The sequence below is a fragment of the Chenopodium quinoa genome, unplaced genomic scaffold, assembly GCF_001683475.1.
Source record: "Chenopodium quinoa cultivar QQ74 unplaced genomic scaffold, ASM168347v1, whole genome shotgun sequence".
NCBI classification, from domain to species: Eukaryota; Viridiplantae; Streptophyta; class Magnoliopsida; order Caryophyllales; family Amaranthaceae; genus Chenopodium; species Chenopodium quinoa.
Window position 1 is genome coordinate 1,518,737 of NW_018744949.1, and position 15,122 is coordinate 1,533,858.

General features: G+C 46.7%; 1 protein-coding gene across 17 annotated transcripts in view; it reads right to left on the reverse strand.

The window, feature by feature from the left end:
* Positions 1-15,122, reverse strand: part of LOC110706249 — a 56,454-nt gene that overhangs the window by 15,783 nt on the left and 25,549 nt on the right. For 7 of the 17 annotated variants that reach the window (XM_021884143.1, XM_021884144.1, XM_021884139.1 and 4 more), the window contains 3 exons: positions 14,700-15,077; positions 14,563-14,616; positions 12,984-14,463 (listed from right to left, as the gene is read on the reverse strand). The exons of 9 other annotated variants lie outside the window; for them this stretch is intronic. In XM_021884143.1, the coding sequence (XP_021739835.1) occupies positions 13,915-14,463; positions 14,563-14,616; positions 14,700-15,077 (981 nt within the window). In that variant the 3' untranslated portion in view covers positions 12,984-13,914. Of the gene's footprint in view, positions 1-12,983; positions 14,464-14,562; positions 14,617-14,699; positions 15,078-15,122 lie in introns of those variants that run through there. One more of the 17 variants, XM_021884146.1, reaches the window with a different exon arrangement.

Genomic DNA, 15,122 nt, shown 5'->3' on the forward strand with positions numbered 1-15,122 from the left:
TGTGGACCGTCTGAGGTATCCTCAAACAATGGACTATCCACTGAATGCATACCATATCCCCACAGACGGTGAAATACCGCCTGTGCATCTTTAGACTAGTCTTCATGGAGTTGCACTCAAAAGACCTACAGACGGTTACATGCCGTTTAGGGCATCTTCAGACAAGTCTTCATTCTCTCCTTTTCCCCCCTTTTTTTTTAAGTCCTCAGCCGGAAATACTCCGCCTGGGTCATCTTCAAACCTTGCTCTTCAAATGATAGACCCACAGACGGTTTGGACCGTCTAGGGTATCTTCAAACCTTGGTTTTCAATAATGCATTCCATAGGACCACAGGCGCTAATATACCGCCTGTGACATCTGTAATCAATGGTCTTCAAGAATTGCATTCAAAAGACCCATAAACGGGTACATGCTGTCGGGGGCATCTTTAGACAATAATATAATACTAAAAATAGGCTTATTTCCGAGGGAATGGTTCCGAGGGAATGGTTCCGACGAAATATAATTCCCTCGTAAAATTCAAAAATTCCGAGGGAAATTGACTTTGTAGGAATGATCCGTCGGAAACGTTACCTACCGACGGAATATTCCCTCGAAAACTTTCCGACGGACTTTAATTCCCTCGGAAAATTTCGGTTACGACGGAATATTCCCTCGGAGAGGCTTCCGACGGAAATTATTCCCTCGGAAATCTCAAGTTCCGACGGAAAAATCCGTCGGAACCTCAGATTTCCGAGGGAATAATTTCTGTCGGAATCTGAGAAAAATTAAAAAAAAAAACGCAACTCGAATTTTATTTGAATATAAAAAAAAATCCCGGATTTACATAACCCCCCCCCTTATTCCCTTTCTTCTCCTTTTCTCCCTCCTCCTTTTCTTTTTCAGTCTCCTCTCCTCTCCTTTTCCCCTTTGTTTCTCTCTCCTCCTCCCTCCTTCCCTTCGTTTCTCTCTCCTCTTCCCTCCTTCCCTTCGTTTCTCTCTCCTGCTCCCTCATTCCCTTCGTTTCTCTCTCCTCTTCCCTCCTTCCCCTTCGTTTCTTTCTCCTCCTCCCTCCTTCCCCTTCGTTTCTTTCTCCTCCTCCGTCTCCTTCCATTGCTCAACAAAACCACCACCACCACCGTTGCTCAACAAAACCACCATCACCGCCGTTGCTCAACAAAGCCTCTACCACTGATTCTAAGGTTTTTCATGTTTAATTCGACCATGAAAACCCTAGATCTAGAGTTTTCATGGTCGAATTTTACGTTTAAAATCCAAATTCAAGCCAAATTAGGGGTTTTGATGGAATTCAAGGTAAGTTTTCTTATTCACTTTCTCTTATTTTTTTCGGCATTTGAACTTATTTATTTTTTCTGATTTTTTAGTTTTTTCGGTTTTTTTTCCTTCTGATTTTTGTATATTTTCGTGTTATTTTTTTTGTTTTTTCCTTTTTTTGTTTCGTTTCGTTTCGTTTTTTTCTTCTGATATTTCCTGTTCTTGATTTTTTTTTTCGGATTCATTCGCTTTTTTTTTCACTGATTTTCTTTTTATTGAGTTTTTTCAATTCTGATTTCGAATTTAATTTTAGATTTAGAATTTGTTTTATTTTGGAATGTGGCTTAGGTGGGTGGGTAGATCTGGGTTTTCGATGGTGGGGTGGGGATCTGGGTTGTGGTGGGCTGGTAGTGGGGGTGGGCTGGTGTGGTGGGGTGTCTAGGTTTAGGGCTGGCGGTGGGGGTGGGCTGGTGTGGTGTGGGGATCTGGGTGGTGGGGGTGGTGGGTTTCGCTGTTTTTTTTTTTTCTATTAACTTTTCCGACGGAATTTCTGTCGGAATTTTCCGGCGGATTTAAATTCTGTCAGAAATTTCCGACGGACTTTTCTAGTACCGGAAAAACCTCTTCCGACGAAAAAATTCCGTCGGAATAGTGTTTTTCGACGGAATTTCTGATGAAAAGGCCGTTTTCCCGACGAAATGATTTCCGACAACGCGTTTCGACGGAATTCCGTCGGAAACCGCCTTTTCCCACGGATTTTTAGGGTGTACCGACGGAATTTTTCAGTTGTAAATAAGGTGTTTTCTAGTAGTGATATTTTGCATCCAATAGACCCTCAACCGGAATAATTCCGTCTGGGTCATCTTCAAACAATTACCTATCAAAAACTCATTTCATAGACCCTCAGACGACTAGGACCATTTTTTACCGTCTGGGGTGTCTTCAGACCATTGCTTTTCGAATCCAGACCTACATACGGTTTTGGACCGCCTGGGGTGTCTTCAAACCATTGCTTTTCGAAACTAGACCCACAGACAGTGATGGTCCGTCTAGGGTATCTTTAGACAATTATAACTCAAAAGACTTGGATCCATGACACCCTCAGCCGGACTTACTTCGTTTGGGGTATGCTCGAGCAATATTCTTCATAACTTGCTCATAATCAGCTCTTGTAAAGCCCTCAGCCGGAGATAATCCGCCTGGGGTATTTCGGAGCAACTTTATCAATTTAATTTTCTTTCATAAGACCCTCAGCCGGAATTGTTGCCGCCTGGGGGCTTTTAGGCAATCTTCATTGGTCCCGCTTGGGGAGTCCTTGAGCAATGCCCTGCAATATAATTCATTAGAACTTCAGGCGGCTTACATGCCGTCTGAGGTACCTTTGGGCAAGCTTCCTTGATACCGCGTGGGGTATCTTTGGGGGATTCTCTTCTAAAATGCCTGACTCTTCGTATTTGTGCTTCAGGTTTAAAACACAAACGGACTTCTCCGCCTGTGGCATCTTCAAGCCACATCTTGGAATCTCAGCACTCAAGTCTTCTTCAACCGTCTTCATAAATTCAAGGTATCATCCTTGCCCCTTTTGTAACCTCTTGAGTTTACCGGTTGTATAGGTTAGAGAACAATGGACTCTCCCAGTACACACACGGCACGGCCTAGGGCAGTTGTCAACCGGTCACCGGATACGGCTGAATCTAGGACTGGGGATGCCGTCTGGGGGTGCATGGAACACCCTTAATTTTCTACGGATCCGACCGTCTCTGTTCATGTGCAGGACAGAATGGCTCGGACAAGGAAAACGGCTGTTGACCCCGAGTACAAGTCAGATGATTTAGCCGGTACACCGGTTGAAGACGTTCCCTTTGATCAACCAGGTGTTCCAAGTACGCCTGGTGATGAAATTTTGGAAGAGTCCGGGAGCTTAAGCGGTGAAGGAACCAATCAGGAAACCGGATCTACAGAGTCTACAATGACCCCGTATGCCCCTCAAAGACTTAGGAGGCATACAATTGGCCTGCAATAAACAATCCAATGGAGGCGCATATGAGCGCCCGGGATGTTGTGACATTAAACGCAACACTCCCAGCATTTTTGGAAAACGTCCGGTACGGGACGGCTAGGAGTTGGGTGTCCCGCCTGCGAGCTCATCTGTCGTCTGGGAGGATGACTTAGAACATGCCGACAATTACTTCGGCTGTTATGAGGCGGCATTCAAAGCTGGCCTCTGGTTCCCCCTTCACAGATGCATAAAAGCCATTTTAAGAGGCTATGACTTGGGGGTCTGGCAGCTTACACCCAACTCTTGGGTGAATATCATTAGTTATATTACCGCTTGCGAGATGCAGGACGTGACGCCTAACTGGGAGGCGTTCGCGCATATGCACTACTTGAGTCGTGCCCCAGGCGGCTGGAATGCCTGGTACACTCTCGCCACGCATACGGAATATATGATGACCTTGGAGAAGCCCTCCAAGTGGACGAGCTTGAAGAATAAGTTTTATTATGTTTTTTCTCATTCAACAACTGCTAATCACCGAATGCGCCATTACAATAAGAACTCGGCTCTCCTAGGAAAGAAGTGTGCCCTTCCAAGGGTTCCGGCTGAGGCTTGGGATGCCATAATGGAGCCGGGGCTATTTAAGAAAACCACCGAGCCTTTGGCTGATGGGACACAAATCATTGTCCCTCTAATCTGGGTCCCTCATCCGGACTGGTTCAAAAACGAGGCGTTCCTCTCCGCTTGTGGTCTCAGCACTTTTTGGGACAAAGGTCTACTGCTTACCCGACAATTTATGCCGTTCGTATGAGGTTTAAATGATGCTAACATTTTCTTGCTATTTTACAGAGAAAGAGCTAGAAATGACTCCTCCTGAAATGACGCCGGCTAAGTCTGTCTTTGAGATCGGGAAAGAGCAGCTTAAACAGAAACGGGCCCAACTTGCAACCTGGGCCAGTGGGGTAAGCACCGGCTGTCCGGATGCCGTCTGTATATCTTGCAAATAACTTTGATACTGACTTGTTGATTGTCTTTTTCAGACGGGAAGCTAGAACATTCCCCGCTCCATTCGCTAGATGGTGAGGAGGCCGGGTGAGGAGCTTCCCCAACCGCCTTCACAGAGGCGCAAGGTCTTAGGCGGCCCTGCACCATCATCAGGCGTCAGAACACCGGCTCTTGAGAGGCCCACAACCGCAGGCAAAAGTCTGCAAAGTCTAGGCCTAAGCTTTGAACCGACTGAGGCTGGATCAAGGGAGCCTGCTCCTTCTAGCCGGGTGACAGCTATTGCTTCCGGCTCCAATGTGGCACCCCTCAGCCTAATGACCAAGGTATGGACTCCGCTTTTGACCCCCCCTGGCCGCTTGGGCCAGTTCGAGTCAAGTCTCTTACTTCTCAGGCGGGGGACTCGGTCGGGAACCGGCTGAATGTAGGAGCCGTTTATTCCCAACACTTAACAGACATATCTCATGATGCAGATACCACTTCTCGCTGGCCGGACATGCAAAACTATGCCAGGAGAATGATAAGGACCCTGACTAGGTCCGAGAGGGAGGCTTTGCCAGGCGTCAGCCAGGTCAACCTTGAACGGATTACCTCACTTTTGGCTGAGGTAAGTTACCGGATGTAGTAGTTTTGTGCAATCTGCTTGTTTACCGGATGGGGTATGTTTGTGCAAGATTTGCTAGCTGATGCCTTTTAGTTCAATTTTGCTAACTCCATTACCGGTTGATCTTGCAGGCGATGCTGAGGGTGGATGGGTTGAAAGCCCCCTTGCGGAAGAAGCAAGAGGAGGTAAGGGATGCCCAGAAACGGGCAGCTGAATTAATTGATGTCTGTCAATACAACTCCCTAACGCTTGAAATCTACACTAAAGCCCGGGAGATGAAACAGGAGGAACTCATCCAACAGCTGACGGCTGTTGCCGATACTGCCAACAAGACGGCTGCCGACCGACAGCTCCAGATCGACCAACTCAAAACTGACATACAAGCTCTGAAGGATGTGGAGAAGGAGAAAGCTGGGTTGAAGGACGAGGTCACCCGGCTAGAGGGGGAGCTGGACAAAGCCAAAAATGATTTGGTTAAAAAAGGAGGCTCTAGACCAATTGGCGGCTGAGCAGACCCGGCTGGTCAACGAGAACGAGTGTAACTGCAAAGCACGCATGAAGATGGCGTGCTCCATGATCCACCCGGAGACCGACTACGCCTTTTTCGACTTGAGGTACAAATATGCAACAGAAGTATTTGATGCTCAAGTTCTCGGGCTTCAGCAACCGGCGCCGTTCGAGGAGTGGGACGGCGTTAGGGAGGAGAAGATAGATGGAGAGGTGCCGGGCGAGGAAACTCAACCCCAACAGACCCAAGACGCCCCTGATGCCGGTCAGGACCAGCAGCAACAACAAACTCAGCAGCAGCAGCAGCAACAGTAGGATATATTTTTCTTTCCTCTTTTTTTACCGGCCTACATGGCGTGAATTTCTGTATCACTTTCCCAGACGGGGGTCCGTTTAACATTTGGATTTAATATTTTAATGTATGTATTTTAATATTTTAATATTTTAATATATGTCGGTTTGCTTCGCATATTTTCAATTCTCTTCATTTTTTGCACTTTGCTTTGCATCAAATCATGTGATATGCCGGATGTGTAAGCCCTGCTTGTCCCTGGATGGTTATTTGCTTACAGTTACCAACTCTAAGAAGGCAGCCGTCCATAAGCATCCGGACGGACGATTAGGCGGTCATTGACTGTTGTACAACAGGATTGGTTAAAGTTGAATTTGCCGACTGCGCCGGCTCAATTCAATGCCTATGGTGGCATGTAGGCGGAACTGAGTCGGACGTATTCGCTTTGAATGGTATCCGGATACATACAAATATGTGGATTATCGCCTGTATTACTTTTGAGCAATAACCAGGCACAAATATAGCTGTGACGCTTTTGTCAACGGCCGACTGTATTACCTAGGGGCAATAGCCGGTTGCTCAAGATGATTTAGTGAAATACGGGATAGAAACGGAGTCCGGCTGTAGTGCTTTTGGGCAAAGCCGGCTGCTTAGCAAGATTTAATTTGATTAGGGGATTTTTCCCTACCAATCATCATCCGACAAGTGGACCAATCAGGTCCTAGGCCAATAGGATCCTACCACGTGTCAGGTGTTGATCTGTCCACCATGGACCAGTTGTGTCACGCCACGTGGCCTCCATATGCCAAGCAGGCCACCTAGGCCTAATTTCCGAGGGAAGCCCAGTCAGCCCTAGGTTAACCAAAACCTAGGATTTGACACATTTCCCAAGGTTATAAATACTCTAATTAATCCTCATTAAAGGGGGATTCAGCAATTAAATTACTGTCACCTAGAGAAAACCTTTACTTTTTTCCGCATTTATTACTCCTAAAACAAGTACTAACTTGACCGTCAGAGGCGGAACTCCCACCACCCGGAGTCTCCGTTGTTTTGCAGGTACAGACGCACGGTTCCAGTCCCGGAATTGTAACTCTCCCGCAGGACATTAGAAAACCCAGAAACATTTTGGCGCCATCTGTGGGCAGAGTACTTTCGGGATGGAATCACAGTCTGTACCTAATCCAGAAGAAAGGCGTCCAGTGGATGACCCTCAAGTCTACTTAGACCAAGATACTGAAAATGAGGTCGAGGTTGAAGCACACACAGCCTCAAATGGGACCCTAAGGGCCCGACGCACCCGTCACACCAAAAGAAAAGAACGGGTAGATTACCAAGCTGGACCCAACAATCCAGCCGGCCCACCGCCTGAGCAACAACAGGCGGCTGAAGGATCCGCTCCTATTACAAGGAACAAACTCATGACTTTCATGAGGGGGTTCAAGGGAGAGATCCAAGAGTTGATTAATAAGAAGACGCCTGCGCCCTCCAAGGAGCAGTCGGCTAGAAAACCTTCTCAGTCTGGAAGAAGGAAACCTGTACAAGGTTGAGAGGCGACTCCTCACCCTAACTCTAGGAAGTGGGAGCCGCCTGTGATTGACTTAACAAAGTACCGCTTTCCCTCACTAGCGAAGAGAAAGCCCATTCGTCATGTACAAGCGGATGGGTCAAAGAAAACTTATTCAGATGCTCGACTGTTGCTAGAGTAGAAGAAGAATGACCGACTGTCAGAGTCGGCCTCTACTTTAGATTTTCAAGATAGTTTGCATAATACCTGCATGAGGTATACTCAATCAAATTATGAGAGTTAGACAGGCGGTACCTCCCGTCGGTCTGGAACTCATAAAGATCAATCGGTACCGAATGTACCATACGTACCACAACAACAATACTTCTTGCAGCCCCTTTTGTTTGGAGGGCAGGCGGCAAGAAATGTCCAACCATTGGACTGGCAGCTACGGTTGCTCAGACTTGGAGAACAGCCGTCTGCCTTCTCCAAGGAAATTATTGAGGCCGCCCAGCCGGCCTAAGTGAAGAGTGTCTTAGTAGGCGCCTATGATGGCACTACTAAACCAGAAGATCATTTAATGGCGTTCACCAACCTAATGTACCTCCAAGGGTTGGATGATCCCACTTGGTGCAAGTGCTTCCCAGCCACACTCAAGGGAATTACACAACAATGGTTCGGCAACCTGCCGACTGGTTGTGTGAATAATTTCAAAACACTTGCCTACTTTTTCACCTCCAATTTTGCTATGAACATCCCTGCTAAGAAGACGACCCTTGACTTGGGCACCATTCAACAGGGTGAGAAGGAGGGACTCTGTTCCTACATCAGGCTGTTTAACCTGATGAGAATTCTAATACAAGGGCTGCCGGATGAGGTAGCCTACACTGACTTTTTCAGAGGTCTTAAGGATGGATCGACCTTCAAGTTCGACTTGATCCGAAAGAGGGTTGCGACTCTCCAAGAAGCATTGATCAAAGCTGAAGCCTATATACAGGCGACTGATCTCTGTAACACTAGAAAACAGTCGGATGGAAGGAGGTCTGACAAAAAAGAAAGCCGACAAAAGCAGTCGGCAACTAAAGATGAGAAAAAGAGGAAAGATGTCTGGGCGGCCGACTCTTCTGGACAGCTGGCCTAGAAAATGAATAAAAGAATTCAAACCATACTCTCCCAAGTATGCGTTCAACAAGGATAACCAAGCTATCCTCAAAGAAATCAAGAGCCGGATCTCAATCGAGAAGCCGGCCCCGATGAAGGGTTCTGTAAGCAATCGGAACCAGGATAAATTCTGCCATTTTCATGAAGATGTTGGTCATGAAACCAATGAATGTATTAGCCTCATGCGCTATCTGGACTGGCTGAAAAAGGCAACCTTGACTCCTATGTCAAGAAGTCCAAAGGGAATGCTCCCCCAAAGAACAAGCAGTCGGCCAAGAAGAATCATCGGCTGGCTGACAGTTCTGATACTTATGACGCAGTCGTCTACACTATAGCCGGCGGCTTCTCAGGAGGCGGCCCCAATATAAGGGGCAACAAAGACAATATCAGGCGGCTAGATTTTAATTCCGTTCACCAAGGACGGACCGCCAAGAGTTCATTCCCATAAATTGTCATCACAGAAGAGGATCTGGGAGGTGTTAAGGGCCCGCATGATGACCCCATTGTTGTTCAATGTAAGGTGGCCAATCAAAGAGTTGGCCGGATCCTCATAGATACTGGTAGTTCTTCTAATCTCATCAGCAACAAGTGCTTGGCAAAGCTCAAGTACATAACCGATTGCATACATCCGGTATCTCACCCTTTAGTAGGGTTTGGAGGAAGTGTTGTACGCCTAGTGGGACGAGTGGATCTGCCCATCCTCCTGGGTAAGAAAGGGGAGGGCCGTCACATAGTTGTTTGGTTCTTGGTAGTTGAAGAACTGTCGGCCTACAATATGATATTGGGACGACCCACCCTGAACAACTCTAAAGCTGTCATTATACCCTATCTTATGCTGCACAAATTTGAGAGGGATGATGGAACAGTCGGCTCCCTAAGGGAAGATCAAAAGATGGCACGAGAGTGTTACCTCTTGGATATCAAACCCACTGTGCATGCTGCTGGCCCAAGTGGTGAAAGAACTGACCTTGAACTCATCAAGGAGGATGCGCCTGCTCAAGTGGCAAGCGACAAGAAAAGAAAGGCTACCCAATTGGGGGCCAAAAGAAAAGAAAAAAGATAGCAATCACTGGCAGAGGAGCGGTCGGACGAATTCCGCCCTCAGCCGGCTGGCGAACACATGGATGTTGTCCTGGGTGATTCACGTCCTGACCGAACAGTCAAGGTTCGGACGACTGCTCTTGAAGTTTTAGGTGAATATTTTCACCAACTGTTGAAAGAATTCAAAGATATTTTTGCATTCGAAGTTCATGAAATGCCTGGCATCAGCCCTGACCTGGCTGTACATAAATTGGCTGTGGATCCGAAAAAGAAGTGGATCAGGAAAAAGACGCGGAACCATGGTGAAGAAAGAAGTCAGGCGGCTGCTGCCGAGGTTAAAAAGCTGCTTGATGCAGGGTTCATTCGGCAATGCTACTTCCCTGACTGGGTTGCAAATGTGGTACTAGTAAAGAAGCCGAATGGTACCTGGCGAATGTGTGTGGACTACACTGATTTGAACAAAGCATGCCCCAAAGATAGCTATCCATTGCCTAAGATTGACAACCTGGTCGACTCAACAGCCGACCATGCTTTAATGAGCTTCATGGACGCCTAATCTGGCTTCAATCAGATTCCTTTGTCGAAGAAAGATCAGGAGACGACAACATTCGTCACTGATCAAGGGCTGTATTGTTACACGGTCATGCCATTTGGTTTGAAGAACGCCCCGGCTACCTTTCAAAGAATGATAAATACGGTCTTCTTTGGCCAAATTGGAAGGAATGTTGAGGCATAAATAGATGATATGATTGTTAAGTCCAAACATCAGACGGATCATCTGACGGACCTCCGAGAAACATTCACCACACTCAGGCGGCCATGTCATGCTCAATCCCATGAAATGTGTTTTTGGGGTTGAGTCTGGGAAGTTTCTCGGATTCCTCATTAATAAAAGAGGTATAGAGGCAAACCCTGAGATAGTCCAGGCGGTCATTGACATGCAGTCACCTCGCACCATCTGAGAGGTTCAGAAGTTAACAGGTTGTCTGGCGGCTCTTGGAAGATTTCTCAGCCGGTTATGCGACAAGTGCCTTTACTTTTTCCAGGCAATAAAGAAGAAGGCGAGGTTTGAATGGGGGGCGGATGCTGAGGCGGCCTTCCAAAAATTGAAAGTTCATCTGCATTCCTTGCCAATGCTGGTCAGTCCCTTTCTTACAGAAGTACTCTACATGTATCTCGCAGTCTCTGACCATGCTCTAAGTGTCGTTCTCTTTGTTGAAAGAGACGGCTGCCAGCTCCCGTTCTACTTTGTCAGCCATGTGCTGAAAAATGCTGAGTTGAGGTACCCCTTAGTGGAAAATTTCGGTCTCGCCCCCTTCATGGGCGTTAGAAAATTGAAGTCTTATTTCTTGGCACATTCAGTCATCGTATACACAGATCAGCCAATCAAGAGACCGCTGACTACCATAGAGTCATCAGGTCGAATGATCAAATGGGCGATAGAGACTCAGAGCCTTGAAATCACATTCGAGCCAAGAAAAGCAGTAAAGGGGCAAGCATTTGGTGATTTTATTGTGGAGATGACTCGGCCCTATGAATCTCAGAGTCCAGACCAAGTCTGGAAGGTCTATGTGGACGGGAGCTCCACCTCAAATGGTTATGGAGCAGGCGTCATATGTCAGTCGCCAGAAGGCGACAGGTATGAGTATGCTCTACGTTTATCTTCCAAGCCTCGAACAACGAGGCAGAATATGAAGCTCTACTGGCCGGTATCCGCATGTGCAAGGTGGCTGGGGCAAGAAGGATAGACGCCTACTCTGACTCACAATTGATAGTGAGTCAGTATAATGGCGAATACGAAGCAACGCATCCGACCATGATTAAATATTTGCAGGCGGTACGACAAGCAGTCGGGTCCCTTTAAGAGTTTCATTTGACTCAGGTGCCCAGATCTAAAAATAACCAGGCGGATGCTCTTTCAAAGCTGGTATCCTCGGCCTCCTGTGATACTCCATGAACTGTCTTCTGGGAAGTTATGGAGAAGAGAAGTATTGAAGAAGATCCTATTGGAATTCAAGATTAAAGTTCAACCTGGATGGACCGAATTAGGGCATACTTAATAGACGGCACCTTGTCAGATGATCATTACCTGGCGGTTTTGCTGAAAAAGCAAGCATCCAGTTTTGAGATGCGAAAAGGGGAACTCTTCAAGAAAGGGTACCTTCAACCCCTCTTGAAATGTGTTACCCCAGAAAAAGGACGAGAAGTGTTAGAAGATCTGCACTCTGGATACTGCGCCTCTCATGTAGGCGGCAGGTCGCTTGCTCAACGAGCAAGGCGCCAGGGTTAATTTTGGCTACCTTAGAAGCAGACGCCATGGAGATGGTGAAAAAATGTGACAAGTGTCAAAGGTTTAGCAAATTAATTCACCGTCCGGCTACTAATCTCACTGCCATCCATAGCCCACTACCGTTTGCTAAGTGGGGCATGGATATCCTTGGTCCCTATGCGCCTGCTACAGGCGGTAGGAAATACATACTTGTTGCAGTCGACTACTTCACCAAATGGGTAGAGGCAGAGGCTGTTAAGGGAATCAAGACGAAAGATGTGATCTTATTCATTTGGAAAAATGTCATCACTCGGTTTGGAGTGCCCATGTCTATGGATTTTGACAATGGTCTCCAATTTGAGACACCTGTTATCAAAAATTGGCTGGGAGACCAAGGCATCTCGCACTGCTTTGCATCAGTCGGCCGTCCTCAAGCAAACGCCCAGGGAGAAGCTTTCAATAAAATCATCTCAGACGGTCTCAAAAAGAAGATTGAACGAGCAGGCGGCCTATGAGCAGATGAACTACCACATGTTCCTTGGGCCATTAGGAAGACTGGAAAAGGGTTGACTAGAGAAACCCCATTCCTCCTAACTGATGGTGCAGAAGTTGTTCTTCCAATTGAACACTACAAGCCGACTCTTCGAGTAATGTTGTATGACGAAGAGGCGAACTGGGAATCCATGCGCCTAACATTGGACTTACTTCCAGAAAGAAAGGGCAATGCAACCCCGCGCCATGAAATCTACCGCCTGAGAATGACAAGGTTATACATTAAAAGAGTGCACAGGCGTCCACTCAAAGTGGGGGATTTTGTACTAAGAAAAATGGAAGCAGTTGGTAGGGCTAATGAGTCAGGCAAATTAACTCCCAACTGGGAAGGACCCTACTGAATCTATGAAGAGGTCCAGGAGGGCACCCACCGTCTGGAAACACCAGACGGCCAACCCTTGCCTCAAACCTGGAATGTAGATAATCTAAAGAAGTATTATTTTTGAATGATGTAAATAGCCAAGAGCTACTAATAAAATTGCTATTTTACTTCATCTATTTTGTATTATGAGAGACATGCCGCCTGCTCCATTAGAAGTTGGCTACTCTCAATTTCACTTAAATATACATTCAATTAAGAGGGGCACGCTGCCTGTAGCCATACAGTCGGCTACTCTCCTAAAACTTAGTTAGCCATGAATTACCTAAGGCCTATGGTCAAATGATCAGACCAGGTGCCGAGCCATCTGATCCAATCTTCAATCTAATACGACCTGTCCCAACATCATAGCAGGCGTCCGGCGGCATCCATTGGGATGAAATTCGTCGCAGAGAGCAGCTCACTTTTGGGTGGAACATTGTTCTATAGACTAATTACACGGCACCTAGACGACTGTCCCCAAGGACAACCGCGTAGCCGTTTTTGAGACAAGGAATACTCCAACACTAAACCAAACAAGCGTTAGCAGTTAACATCCGAGTCGGATAACCGTATGTATTACTTGGGATAAGTACAGCCGGTACCTCTTGAGTAAATAGCCAACAAACATTGGTGAATCAAGAGAACTAGCCGGCCTCCTCCGCCTGGTGCCTCTACTACTCAAGCATAAAAGATGACGAATGGGTAACCTCAAAGATTGCCCATAAGTCACTCTTTCATACTTAGTCAGGATTCAAAAGGTATGACGAGTCTGCCTGCCTTAAGGCGAACCAGAGCTCTCGTACCCTAACCCTACTAAGATGATTTCTTTTCAAACCAAACACGTTTGAAAATCTGGTTCGTGGGTCGACTGCTTTTTTGTAAGCAAGGACCAAAGAACTACTCCTATCTTAACAAACAGGCGGGCTAGTTATAAGCGGCCTGTTCCTTTCTAACTTGAAAAAGTTAAACAAACCTAAAGTATCGCCTAAAATATGTTGGGGGTCCGACTGGATAAATGGCCGACTGATCGCCTAACTTGGAACCAAGAAAACCAGTCGTCCAGGGCATAGGCAGTCGTTACTTTGTACCTGTTCGCAACTTTTGGCTTACAAATTTTAAACAAAATGGCTAGCCGAAACAGTTGGTATGGCATGAAAACGGATATTAAGGACCCTTGACACTTAGCAAAAATAAAGCATAAAACAAAATTCAATGAGCAAAGACGACCAAAAGATGGTCGCCGAATTCATATAAACAGCCGGCCATAAAGACCGGCAAAATATTCAATACCCTGGCCCCCTGGCCGGGTAAAATGATATAAGAGTAAACGGCGCACAGGCTGAAGAAAAGTTAAAGAAATAAAAGCTTTAAGATTGAGGCAGGGTTTCAGTATTGACTGTCGCCTGATCAGTAAGGGACGCCTGGTTCTGGGAGGCATCCTTATAACTTGTCTCGGCATCAGGGGCAGCCTCTTTAGATGCATCCACCTCAATCGGCCGCAGGGCCACGTCCTCCTCTTCCTCTTCTGAGCTAGACTCGGCCGCATGCCTCATGATTTGTTGGTTGTACTTTTCAGGACAAGCATTGAATTTTTTCTCCCATGCGGCATAGTTGGATTTTGGGAAGAGATTCGTCCAAGTCATCTTCATGATTTGAGCCGAGTCGTCCATCATGGCTTGGACTAGCTCCATTTTTTCTTTTTCAGCCTTGGCCGAGAGCTCATCAGTGAGGCTTTTCTCCTGCTGTTGCAGGCACTCTTTTAAAGCAGCCAAGGATTTCTCCATGGTCTCGAATTGGGTCATCTTTTGCCTAAGCATCCCCAGCTCATCTCGGAGACTCTTAACCGTCGCCTCCAGCTCATTATTCTTCTTTTTGGCCGCCTCCAACTCAGTATGAATAGTGGAAGTGGCCTGCGCCTAATAATAAAGAATATCAGTTGTCAAAATTTAATTTTGGGCAATTTGAAACATTGTCTTATCAACGTCAGAGGCGGCCATAGCTTTAGAAGCCTTTACCTCTTTATTGTAGGCGCTAATTGGCCTTAAGAGACCGTGTACTCTCAGCTTGGTCTGGAAAAAGGAAAAACAGGCGTCAGATTTGAGAATAGCAGGAGGTATGCAAAGTAACCAAATTAAAAATATTCCAAGTCTACCTCAGAAAGGAGACCCATGATGCCGCCTAGGTCAAGGGTGCCGACTCCCTTGACCGCATCCCTCTCTTCTTGAGGGACGACCTTAATCATAGACTTGGCCATTTGGACCAAGTCCGGTTCTTGAGGGCCGCCTGCATAAAAAACAAAGAGAAAAATCAGAAACGTAAAGAAAGTGATAACTAGTGGTGTACTCTCAGCAGACCAGTCTATACCTCTCGGCGGCCGACTGAGAACTAGTGGTGGGTTCCCCACACTTTGTGGGGTGACTGGCTGCTTGTCAGCCGACTGTTTCCTGGCAGATCCAGGCGTACTCCCACCAATCGTCTTCCGAACCTTCGAGTCCGGTTGTTGGGAGGAGGAAGGTTTAGAAGTGCCCGCCTGCGAAAAAGATAAATGTTCAACACTGATGTAAGCAGTTTTTCA